The sequence below is a fragment of the Lactuca virosa genome, chromosome 9 (assembly GCF_052849685.1).
Source record: "Lactuca virosa cultivar CGN04683 chromosome 9, Lactuca_virosa_CGN04683_v6, whole genome shotgun sequence".
Classification (NCBI taxonomy): Eukaryota; Viridiplantae; Streptophyta; class Magnoliopsida; order Asterales; family Asteraceae; genus Lactuca; species Lactuca virosa.
This window is the reverse complement of record NC_136434.1, coordinates 234,758,225-234,771,313: the sequence shown is the minus strand read 5'-3', so window position 1 is coordinate 234,771,313 and position 13,089 is coordinate 234,758,225. Positions and strand designations below refer to the sequence as shown.

Here is a 13,089-nt window from a genome sequence, read left to right as displayed (position 1 = left end):
CCTTTAGCGACAACATCAGACAATTCGCGTTTTTGTCGTCGCTAAAGGCCCTTGTTGCCGCTAATAGCGTTTTTTTTTTGTGTTTGTTTTGAAGTATATTGACAATCTTCATGAAATGCAGAATGCTTTAGTTACTGAGGTTGCTTTACAAACTCAGCACATAACCGACTCCGGTGGTGATCCGAACTCCATTGATTGGATAGCCTTATTTGAGAAGGTGTTAGGTGCTCGAAGGGGACATGTGAGAGGCATCGGGCCTAAGCCTTCCGTATCGGGTACAAGTGCTCCCATCGGGTGGCAGTCACAGTCACAAACACCGCAACCAACACAGGTACTTATTAATTTGTTGTGAATTTTGTTGTTTGATTGTTTGGTAGTTTGTTAGTTTGTTAGTTTGTTAAATTGTTATGAATTTGGTAGTTTTTTAAATTGTTAAGGACTTAATGTGTTTGTGATTTAATTGTTAAGTAATAAAAATTTGTTTTTATAGTATGATATATTTTAACATATATTTTTACTTTGTAGGATGTGGATGTTAACGCTTTTCTCCAAAACTCGACGTTTGTGTCAGCAATTGGAGATATTATCCGTTCATTTAGCAAGCAAGTCGACAATGCGACCAACAACGACGAGGAAAACGATGATAAGGACGACGATTAATATATATTGATTTATGTTATGGATGATGTTATTATGGATTTAGATGATGTTAATGTGATATACTTTCTGTATCTTATTTGATGTTTTATGTAATGTGGATTTTTAAATTATAAGTTTTATAATTTTATAAATTCTGTATTTTTACAATATAAACTAATATAAAATATAAATTTTATCTAAAAAACAAGCATTAGTGGCAACACCTTTAGGGAAGATCTTAAGCATTAGCGACCACACATCCCGCCGGAATATTTGGCCGGTGGCCGGAATATTATTAGGGACGACACCTGCTATTAGCGACGACATGTATTATGGACGACACCTTTAGGGATGACTTTTGAGTATTAGCTACGAGGTATTTGCGGCGACCCAATTGAGACGACATGTCGTCCCTAATACCTTTAGGGGCGACTTTCTTGACTATTTGCAACGCATTTTGTCGTCCCTAAAGGTACATTTTCTTGTTGTGAAACATTATAACAAAACTAAAAAACAAAAAAAAAACAAATAGAAAAAATAGAAACTAAATAAATCAAAAAAGATCCAAAGAAAAAGAAATAATAACATGAAAATTAATGGGTGTTATAACATGTTGTTTATTTCTTCAATTAGTGTTGTAACACCATATATATAACAGGACAACTTTTGGATATAATAACATGTTTTTAACATCTTGTAAAACCCACTAGCCTAATATGATAGAGAAGAAAAATATTGTTGACAGTGGTCTTTAACTTTATCACAATATACAAATAATAAATAAAAGTGAAATAGGTATGTATTTTAATTAAATAAGTACAATATGATCTATTTATAAAATTTTAGAAGATTTATTGAAAGCTTATTGCAAATGACAGACGTAACATGTTTATGGATTTTTAAAGTGGTTAATCAATATAGATGCAATTTATATGATGAGTTACTGAACATTAATCAATATAGATGCTTGCAGTTTATTAATATTCAATTACTTCTAGAAGATCTATAGCATATATGCGACTAACAGCAGAAATTCCTTAGCACTGTAAATTTTATATTAACATGTATCTAAACAATGGAACCACATTATATTACTGATTTCTCTTTATAAAATATATTACAACAATAAGACGCACGTAAAAAGTTGAAGAAACACAGAATATTACTGAAGAAACACAATATATTAACACTTACTCCAAACAAAATTGACCATCATAGATTCTCACTTAGATCTACCATTGATCAATTAAATGCACTGCAAATCCTACGAATTTCTCCTTGAGTTCCAGTTTTCACCTCAATATTACCCATCCTCACCATTGATCTCGCAAACTCAACATTGAAGGTCAATCCTACTAGTCCACTAACTCCAAGAAACCGTTGTGCAAGTGTACGTGTTGTAGGGTTTCCCCATAGCACTTGGTCAGATTCAAGTACTCCTCGCCCACTCCTCAAGTTTGCAAAGTATGAAGTGTCAAATCTGTTTTCGCTACCAGTATCAAGAGCCACACGCCTTGTACTATCACCTCCGTTGGGGCATAGATTTCTGAGCGTGGTAAGGAATGCAGGGTCAATAGACGGGTCGGGACCATTGGTGTTGTTGAAGTTGTATAGCCTGTAGCTGAACACTAAACAAGCTCCTGTTCCAAGTGTATGTGCTCCTGGAAATCAATAAAACCCAGAAACACATTAGTTTATTATTTTCTTTGTTAGTAGGAGTTTTAATGGTTGAACTATTCTTTGTGGTTAACTTACCAGAAAGGGTAACAAGATCTTGGGTGTTAAGACCTTTTTCAGCAAACTTCCTGATTTGGACATCGACGGGGTCATTGAAAGCTGGCAGATTTGTAGTATCAGCTGCACGTGACACCAATCCATCTCTCCGACCAGTTGGTACTTGCCAACGCGCAATTCCCCCAGCCTGGACAACAATAATTTAAAATATATAATTATTACAAAGTTTTAACACTGCTTTTTACCATTTCTACTGGCGCATTCAAAATGCTTAAGCTAATATAAATATTGAGCTACGAATAAATTACCAGGAGCACAGAATCACGAGCAGCGATAGCAAGAATATCAGCACAGGAGACCACTCCAGGACATTCGGTTTCAAGCTGGGTCTTTGCAGCATCGATTATCTCGTAGCCTCTCAGTAGAGTATTCGGCCCAGCAGTTCTCTCACTACCAGCACCATTAATTAGGATAGAGGCATCACAACCATTAACAAAGCAATCGTGAAAAAACATTCTAACCAAACCAGGTGGGACTCCTGGGTTGGCCCGATTAGCAGCTGCGACAGCAGACTGCACAATGGCTTCAACTCTTGGGCATGAGGTCTGATAGAAACCTACTCGGGTTTGGCCAAGTGCCAAGGTGATCAAGGAGGTAAACAAGACAAGAAAGAAAAGGGGTGTTTTGTTATGAGAAAACACCTCCATTACTAGAAAGATTTATGTTTTGTATTAGTTGAAGTATTGGATTCGTTTGGTATATTGGACAACCGGTAGGAGAAGGTATTTTATAGTGAGTGGAGGTGAACAAGTGTTGAGAAATTCAAACATGCCGAAGCCAATGAAAGTAAACAAAGTCGGCCAATGGATCCATGCAAATCCGACGTTAAATTGGTATAGATAGAATACTTTTCATTCGTAGATTAATCAACATTTCATCAATTTGATCATGTTGAGATTGCGAGGAGAGTATCAACCATTGATAAAACAGCTTTATTTTGACTTTCAATAAATTAAAACAATCATTTTATCATTTGCAAATACTTATTCCCTTCAAAACCCTTCATATTTATTTGAAGAAGACATAAATATATTTCGATATTAAAGAGAAATATTAATTTTGATGGTAGCATACATGGCCCAACAATGGGGTAGCATTTTTCCCTAGAAAGTAGTTAGATTAAATATAATTTAGATAGATTTTTGTTCGAAAAAATTTCCTTTGAATATTTGTAGAAGAAAAAAATTATGGATAGGGGTCGGTAACTTTGGTGTTGTTTGCCTTTTAATAAATAAAATGTTTGTAGTCAGGTACAAAAAATGTATATCAAACATTTGTAGTTATTACAGTTTTTTTTAAAGTTGCGGCTAAAATAAACTTCAATTTAAATGCATTGATTTTTTAAACATAATTTTTTTTCTCTCCATAATTTCTTATCAAAAGTTATCTATAAATTATAGAAAAAAAAAGAGGCAAATTGCAAATTCAAAATAATATTCATGCATAAAAAAGAGGCAAATTGCAAATTCAAAATAATATTCAAAATAATAGTCAAATCGTTCAAAACCATTTTCAAAAAATTTACAAAAATGCATAGATAAAAATGGTTTGTTGATTACAAAACTAGGTATTGTTGAATAAGATTATGTGGTTGTTTGAAAAATAAAGTAAATATTATCAAACAATTTGAACCAACATTAGTAAGAATTGTATTTTTTTTTCCTAAAAAAATTATGTTAATATGTATATTAATTAATGTAGTTTTATGACTTTTGTCTATTTTTTGACATATTTTTACATTTTGAATACATGTTTATTGAAAGTTTTTTAAAAAATTACGCTAAATGTTTGAAATTTTTAAAGATTAAATTGGTTTTAATGTTGGGTTTTATTTTAAAATTATTTTCACAAACTAGATAAATGGCAAACGGAAGACTTGTATTTTCAAAAATAACATAACAAATTTACACCCACCAATGATCATCTTGCAAATTATGGAAAGATAAAAAACACCAACCATAGAAATGATGACAAAATAACAACTTTTGTAGTTCTTTGTGTCCTCTTTGGATTCTTGGAAGTTGATGGAGATGGTGGAACCTTCAAGACCCAACAAGTTGTTAACATGAAATAATCCTAGTTACAAATCTTAAGCTTTAAGTCAAAACAAAGGTATGACTTTAAGAAAGAATGCAAGTAACTTCTTCTTGATTCAGAACCAAAATAAGAGAGGGAGGAGCCTTGGGAATTTTCAACAATTGCAAGCAAAAACTAACTCCAAAAATGCAAGCGTTTAGCTAGTTAAAGCATACACTTAATCTAAAGGTCCTTAACCACTAAGCCTTTCAGACAAGCTTGCCCCCATGTATACACCCACACTTTATTCCTTTTGATTAAACAATGCGTAAGGCATCACCTCTCTTCCTAACTCTATTTTCGGCTATGGAGTAAAAAAAGAAGAAAATAAGAGTTTAAATTTTATAAACCAAGTTTATAAAATATAAACTTTGTCTTTAGGTAAAAGACAAAAAGACTCAACTAGTTCAAAAGGTTGTGCATGACATATTAATTCATACCATATGAAATAATATGTTGCTTGTTATTGTAAAATAATTATTTTCATGAACTAAATATTTTCCCAATTTATTATAAGAGTTTGTGAATATTTATTAAAATCAATTTCTAATAAATAATCAATTGTATTAAGTTATTATTACTATGAACCTTAGGATCATATGTTAAGTAGTAATATCATTTTAATATGAATCTTCAGCATACAAGATCTTTCAATCTCCTACTTTCACAAGACTCATATTAGATTGATATAGACAGTGGTGAATATCTAGCAACATTTCATTGCCCCCATCAACATACGACTTTGTGTCATTCTATCAACACCCAATTCCCCATAAGCCCAAGGCTACAATTAATGTATAAGGTAAGTTTATCAGTTATCCATTTGCTACTGACATCATGTTGAACATGAGATATAGATCACAATCAATCTCATATAAATATTTGACTTTCCATCAGGCCTTAGATGTCTAACTCTCAACAAATAAGAGAAACAAATCACATCTTGACTACATACATCTCTTGCATGGTTCATATCATACGTAATAATAGCTTTTGTAATTGCTTGTTTAATGAACAACATTTGACTACATCAAGGCATAACACTCTATATACTCAAGTCCCATATATATATATATATATATATATATATATATATATATATATATATATATATATATATATATATATATATATATATATATATATATCAGTGTTGTAAAAATCGGTCTAGGCGTCCGATTAATTGGGGATTAATCGCTAGGCGGTCTTCAACCGAATAGGATTAAGGCTAATCGGTCAGCTTAATCGGTTTTGGTCAAAGGGGGTCAAAGTCGGAGCTAGGCGGTTCTAATCGGTCCTAGGCGGTCCTAATCGGTCCTAGGCGGCCAAATCGGCCAAAATTTCAAATTTTTAAATTTTTAAATATTAAACCAAAATTTTCAAAATTTCAAAAGTTCATAATATTTCAATGTTCAACTAATATATAAAAAAAAAATTTTAAAAATAAATTTTGAAGTTTTTCTTCAAAATTTTCAAAATTTCTATATTTCAAATATATAGATACCCAAATTTACTTCTTTTTTAAAGATATATTCAAATTTGAATAACTTTTTTCATTAATTGGATGATAATTGTTGTGCTTGTTAAACTTATTATTAAACTTTTATGCTTATTTATTTATATTATTACAATTAAAGTTAGGTTTATAAATTTTTGAATAATTTTCTTAATAATTAATGGTCCCCAATTAATCCCCCGATTAATCTCCGCCTAACTGATTAATCCCTAGACCTCAGTCCACCGACTATCTAATGTCTAACGTTTTCTGCAACCTTGATATATATATATATATATATATATATATATATATATATATATATATATATATATCAGCTGTTAAGGATACACAGATATTACATTTTTTCAAGTATTATTTACAACAGTGATCCTTGAAATAATCTTGAACGGGTCAATCCAATACTTGTTCTCTATCAAGTACCTATGAAATTGGTTACAACACTTTGTCAACCACTCCAATCCATATTAGTCAGTTTTCATTATTGATCCCACAATAATAAAAAACTATGGATTTTAGAGTGAATAAATTTACTCAAGGATTAAACACGTTAATAAAGAACCCAACAAATATTTAATGAAATGATCATATTCCATATATATCATAGTCATTACAATAAATGATGCTACAAAATGTTGTAATACTCAATACTAATGCATAGATCAAAGCCAATCATCATAATATCGAAGTCTGATACCTCGAGCATGACCTTCAAACTTTGCTTGAAGAAGAGTCTTCAAGAAAGGGTCTGCCAAATTTTGGTCAGTGTGAACTTTACGAATACTGATTTCACCATCTACAACTTTATACCGAATAAAGTTGAATCTCCGGATAATGTGTTTCGCCTTCTTGTATGATCTGGGTTCTTTTGCCAAAGAAATTGAACCCTCATTGTCACATAAGATTTCTATAGGATCATGAATTGAAGGAACTACGCCCAAATCTCCAACAAATTTCTTCATCCAAGCAACTTCTTGTACAGATTCAGAAGCAGCGATGTATTCTGACTCTATAGAGGACTGTGTTACAAAACTTTGATTGGATTTGTTCGAAGACACTACACCCCCATTGATAATGAACACATATCCTGATTGTGACTTACAATCATATCGATCTGTTGTGAATGGAGGATCAGTGTAACACTTTACACTTAAACTTTCTTTAATGCCTCAATAGATGAGGATGATGTCCGTAGTTCTACGCAAGTATTTAAGGATGTTCTTCACAGTTATCCAAAGACTCTCCCATGTATTTTTTTTGGTATTTCTTACCATGCTCAAAGCATAAGCAAGATCTGGTCTAGTACAATTCATGGCATATATAATGGATCCAACTACCGAAGCATATGTAACATCTTTCATCTTGTCTAGCTCAGCCTTTGTACTAAGAAATTGAGATGAACTCAGTACAGTTCCATGTGCCATAGGTACAAATCCTCTCTTAGAGTTTTTCGTCTTGAACCGTTTCAATACTTTATCAATATAGTTACTTTGGCTTAAACCTATTAATCATTTTGATCTATTTCTATAGATTTTGATTCCAAGAATATATTAAGCCTCACCAAGATCCTTCATTGAGAAGCACTTTCCTTGCCAAGCCATTACACCTTGTAAAATTGGAATGTGATTTCAAATTATAAGTATGTCATTCTCATATAGGACCAAGAAGGTTACTAAGCTCCTACAAGTTTTCCTGTAAACACGAGATTCATCTTTATTTCTAACAAAACCATATTTTGTGATTTCATCGTCAAAATGATGATTCCAATTTCGAGATGCTCGCTTTAACCCGTAAATGTATCTCTTGAGCTTACACACTTTATTAGGATGCTTTTTGTCGACAAAACTTTCGGGATGAACCATATAGACTTCTACTTCTAAGTGTCCATTTAGAAAAATGGTTTTCACATCCATTTAGCATATCTCATTGTCATAATATGTAGTTATGGCAAGTAGTATCCTAATAGATTTAATCATAACAACTGGTGTAAAGATTTCATCATAATCAACCCCTTGGGTTTGAGAGAATCCTTTAGCAACAAGTCTTGATTTGAATGTGTGTAAATTACTCGAGAGGCCGGTATCTATTTTCGAAAAAAAGATAAAGGTCCTGCGAAGCAAAGAGATACCTTTGGTAAAGGTACAGTGGCAGCGTCGGAGAGGCTCCGAGTGGACCTGGGAGTCGGAGGCTGAGATGCGGGAGCATTATCCTGAGTTATTCGCCGCAGCGACTTCGAGGATGAAGTCTAGATCAATTCGGGGAGAATTGTAACATCCCGATGATGAGGTACTACTAATTTTGACCTTATATATGAATTATATTGCATTTTGGTCCCTAAGTTAAGAAAGAGTGCAAAAGGGCCCATAGTGGAATTTTGGTAAAATTTGGGACTGGAGGAGTACGGTGTGTGTACGTGTGTACGCTAAGCGTACTAAGGCATGCCTTAGTACACTGGGCATACACTTCGTACGAGGGCGTACGTGGAAAGCATGCAAACCCTAATTTTAGGGTTTTGCCTCATATTTAAGCAACCTTATGGACTCATATCCTCTTCTTACCCAGCCTTCTTCTGTGATATTGACCCCCAAGCAACCCTAAGAGCAAGAGAGCCATTTTTTAGCCTTTAAGAGAGATTTGAAGTATTTTTGAAGAAAAAAGAAGGTGGTGAGAAGATCTTGGAGTTGAGACCACTTTGGATCTGGGACTTCTACTTGGTTTGCAACATCTTGAAGGTATAAAGCTTGCAACTTTACATCTCCATCATGTATATCTAGATTCTTACTCTTTTAAAACATTTTTTGGTCCTAAAATGGTGATTCGTTTCAGACCTTGGGGAGGATCTTGATTCATAAAAATGGGTTTCAAATGGTTGGTTTTGCTCCATGCATCATTTACAAGGTCTTAATGGATTAAGAAGTTGAGTTAAACACTTAATGGACATGCAAAGTCATAAAGTTGGAAACTTTATGAATCTTGAGGGTATTTTAGCCATGGATATGAAAGATAGACGTGAGAGCTTAAGCCATTAATCACTTATTGAGATTGTGGGCTTGTACGAGTACGCCTCGTGTACGAGGTCAACCACCCCGATGGTGGTCAACGCTCGATTACGCCCAACGTACGTTTGGAGTACGCCCCACGTACTCACTTTGTGGTGACTCGGTTGAGTTGACTTGGCTTGGTTGACTCAGTTGACTTAGTTGATTTGACCAGTTTGACTTTAACTTTGACCAAGTTTGACCTAAGGGTATTTTGGGATTTTGATTGTGATTGGTCATTTGGTTGGATAGGTGATGGTTAGAGCTGAGATTCAGAGTCGAGACCTCATCAGCTTTGTCCAGTTTGTGAGATGAGTTTTCCTCATTGTATTTGCGGGTCGAAGGCGCCAAGGCCGGCCCACTGGATTAGATATCTTGTTATGTGATAGTATGTTATCATGTTGTAGTGATTTGTTAGATCGGTATCATGGTATATAGGATGATGTTGTGCTTAGGGATCTGTAGATCTGCCTAATTGTATGTTGACTGGTTATATATGTGTTTATCTGTTATGTATATGTCGACATGTTGTGTGGTTGGGTTGAGGCAGACCAATGTAGACTGAAGGCCAAGAGACCCAGGGCGTCCCGAATAAACTGAAGGCTTGAGAGGCGTACCAGTCAGGCCGAAGGCCCAAAGAACGGTCCAGATAGGCTCAAGGCCCGGTGAGGCGTTCCAGTCATGTTGAAGGTTCTATGAGCGTTGCAGATAGTTTGTAGGCCGGTGCGGGATTCCTGTCAGGCTGAAGGCTCTGTATGCATGTTGTTTGTTATTATGTTTATGTGGTGGTACTTTAGGGGAACTCACTAAATGTTGGCTTACAATTTTGGGTTATGTTTTCAGGTACTTCGGATGACCGCGGGAAGGCGAAGACGTGACAATACACATCCTCTTGTTTATGACTTATGATTGTGGGATACTCTGATGTTTGGAAAATGTTTTGAAAACTATGATTTGTAACAATTTATGAATTTGGGTTGATTTTAAAAGTTTAAATTTCTTGTCATTTTTAGGGATGTTACACTACTTATCGTGTTATGGTTGCTAAATGGATATTTGTAGCTTAAACACAACCATGTCCTAATGCCGAAAATTTTTAGCAATCTACTTTTCAGATTTATGTAAATAAAGAGATAACAATGTACATTTCTGGTTCCGAGTATAGTAAATAGCAACTTACTTTCATATGAACAAGAGATGCAAGTACATTAAGAAAGAATTATCCAGTTCAAGTACCATGACCGCTTATTCATTTGATTACAAACTTTACCGACGTATATTACAAAATAAGAACATGAATTTTTAACCGAAAAAAAAAACAACCTGGAACGAGGTCCTGGTTCTTTTCATAAATGAAATGTTGTAAAACAAAGACATAAAAGTAGGATGCTCCACTCCATTTAAAACATGTTTTGCCAAGTCATTTTGATTACAAATTATCTATGATTTTGAATCTCACACCATAGCTTCATGATATTACATACTCACATCTTATAACCCATCCAAACCCATGCCATTGGTGCATGGGGTTTCTTCTAGTTTACGTAACTTGCCACACATATTCATATCCAAGGGCTGCCATTCATTTTAAATGAACAATAATTTTCCCTCACAAACTCAATTTGGTGTATATATATATATATATATATATATATATATATATATATATATATATATATATATATATATATATGATAATAAAGCCTCCATATAAAAGTATTTACATATTTAAATATGTATTCTATATGTATTTTATCATTTGAATATGTATTTTTATAAATAAAATAGTTTTCAATATGTATAAAAACCTTATTTACACATAAAAATATTAATAAAAATGTTTTCTTTCTGTAAAACCGCACCAACTTTTCAAACATAAAGACTTTTATATCAAAAGCTCTTATTAATTTCGCATGGTATTTACATGTCAAATGAATATTCTATGTATAATGTGTAATTTGCTAATTTTTGTCTTTTAATCTAAAGCAAACAAAAACCAACACGCTTATTTTTTTTCTTTGTTTGTGTCTAGGTGGTGTTCCTAAAACAAACCATTTTTTTTTATTTTTCTTGTAGTGGATAATAAATAAATAGAAAAAAATTATATTTTATTTTTTAGGAATTTATCAACCAAACCACAAAAAAAAGGTTTTTGGTAATAGCGTACTTTGGTTTGTTTTTAAATATATAAAAATCATTTTTAATGTATAAAATTTGTTTTTGAACATATAAATATGCTATAAATGTATAAATATGTTTTTATACATTTAGATATTAATAAATATGCTTTAAACATATAAATACACTTTAAATGTATAAATATGTTTTTATACATTTAGATATTAATAAATATGCTTTAAACATATAAATACACTTTAAACATATAAAAATGTATTCATACATTTAAATATGTATTATATATTTATTTTTATATATAAAAAGGTTTTATAGGTTTGAATATGTATAAAAATGTTATTTATACTTTTAAATATTTGTAAAAATGTTTTCTTTTTTGTAAAACCGCACAAACTTGCTAAACTTAAGGACTTTTATGTCAAAAGCCCTTATTATCATATGTGGCAAATGTGTCGTGTCGTGTCGGGTTCGTATCGTGTGAAGACATTAAACGGTTTTAGAGGGCTTGACCCTAACCCGAACCGTTTAATTATCGTGTTATACATTGTGTTAACTCATTTATTTTCGTTTAGATTTCATGTTGGGTTTTTGGTTAAGGTTGGAAAGTAGGAGATTGGGAGGCAAAAAAAAAAAGTAAAACATTGGAGTTGTGAGGTGAAATGAAAAAAAAAACCACAGTAAGTTTAGAGGGCAAAATGAGAAAAATAAGAGTTGGGGACGCAAATGGACTAAGTCGTAAGGAAGAGTAAAATTAAGTAACTTTGAAAGTTTAAAACACCATCACACTTTTCCTTTCCCATAATTTGATTTAGCTTAGCCCATCCTAAAGTGTTATTTTAATATTAATTCTTGAGTTTAACCCACTATAAGTTTATAATATATAATATATTTGTAAACAATTTATAAAAAATTATATATAAATAAACGAGACATATTTGAGTTGAAAGTCTTGAATCTAAATCAACACGTTTAATTTGTATGTTGTGTCGTGTTAATCCGTTTACTTAAATGTGTCAAAATCTCTTACCAAAACCTACTAATTTTGTGTCGTGTTTCGTGACATCAAGTTTTGCCCGAACAACTTATCATTCACAGGTCAAATGAAGTTGTCTTTCTTTATGTAAAAAATGGATTTCACAACGGTGGTGGTGTTCGCTCTAATGAAATCAACTTACCTAATACGACTTTTGGGAAACAATGAAAACATGACTTGATTTTTTTTAAATTCGCATGAATGGTTGAAGTATCATATTAAATTATTTGATAACGTATCATTTTGGAGTAGATTTGTTTCCTCTAGTGAAGGCCTTATGATTACCCGTAACATCATGTCGTTCTTATTAGTTTTCTTCTTGTTTTTCAAGTTCTCTTTATGCATGTATGATCTTATACGGTTGATGGTTTGAAGTGAAGGAACATATGATGTGATAACACAAGTTACATTGTGCCTACAAAAAATTCCTGAACAATCAATTATAAGTTCATTTTTGGTGAATTTACTTAAAACTCCTTTTAAGCTTTCTGAAATTATATGTTGTTAGGCATTTAAGTATGCTTCTTCATTATTGAATTTCAGCTTTATTTAAGTTAATATATGTAAATGAATTAATGTGTTTTTTTTTTTAAATCGATTCAACAACAAACCTAATATATTCCTAAACTACTCATTAATTTCATATATGTCTACGATCTCAATAAGAGAGGACAACACCTAATACCATTGGGCTAAAAGACCTTGGTGGGAAGAAGTGATTAGTTAGACACCACATGCTTCGTCGTTCGAAATGTCATCTAGCCACGCTAGTTGGAGCAATATTTAACAATTTTTTATTTATTTATATGGGGAGATTTTATTGGCACCCGAATTTTTCATGATGACCCTATTTTTGG

The 13,089-nt window shown here is 32.6% G+C and overlaps 1 protein-coding gene across 1 annotated transcript; it reads right to left on the bottom strand.

The window, feature by feature from the left end:
• Nucleotides 1–1,704: 1,704 nt before the first annotated feature.
• Nucleotides 1,705–3,205, bottom strand: LOC145137467 (peroxidase N1-like). The gene is made up of 3 exons (XM_079071601.1): nucleotides 2,682–3,205; nucleotides 2,395–2,560; nucleotides 1,705–2,300 (listed from the first exon to the last, which is right to left on the bottom strand). Exons 1-3 carry the CDS (start codon nucleotides 3,078–3,080, stop codon nucleotides 1,882–1,884), a joined length of 984 nt encoding a protein of 327 aa, XP_078927727.1. The 5' UTR covers nucleotides 3,081–3,205; the 3' UTR covers nucleotides 1,705–1,881.
• Nucleotides 3,206–13,089: the final 9,884 nt, after the last annotated feature.

Coding starts and splice junctions, on each gene's coding strand:
- LOC145137467 (XM_079071601.1), bottom strand. CDS start 3,080: ATGGAGGTGTTTTCTCATAACAAAACACCCCTTTTCTTTCTTGTCTTG. Junction 2,561..2,681: donor CTCGTGATTCTGTGCTCCTG/GTAATTTATTCG, acceptor ATTGTTGTCCAG/GCTGGGGGAATTGCGCGTTG. Junction 2,301..2,394: donor AGATCTTGTTACCCTTTCTG/GTAAGTTAACCA, acceptor ATTGATTTCCAG/GAGCACATACACTTGGAACA.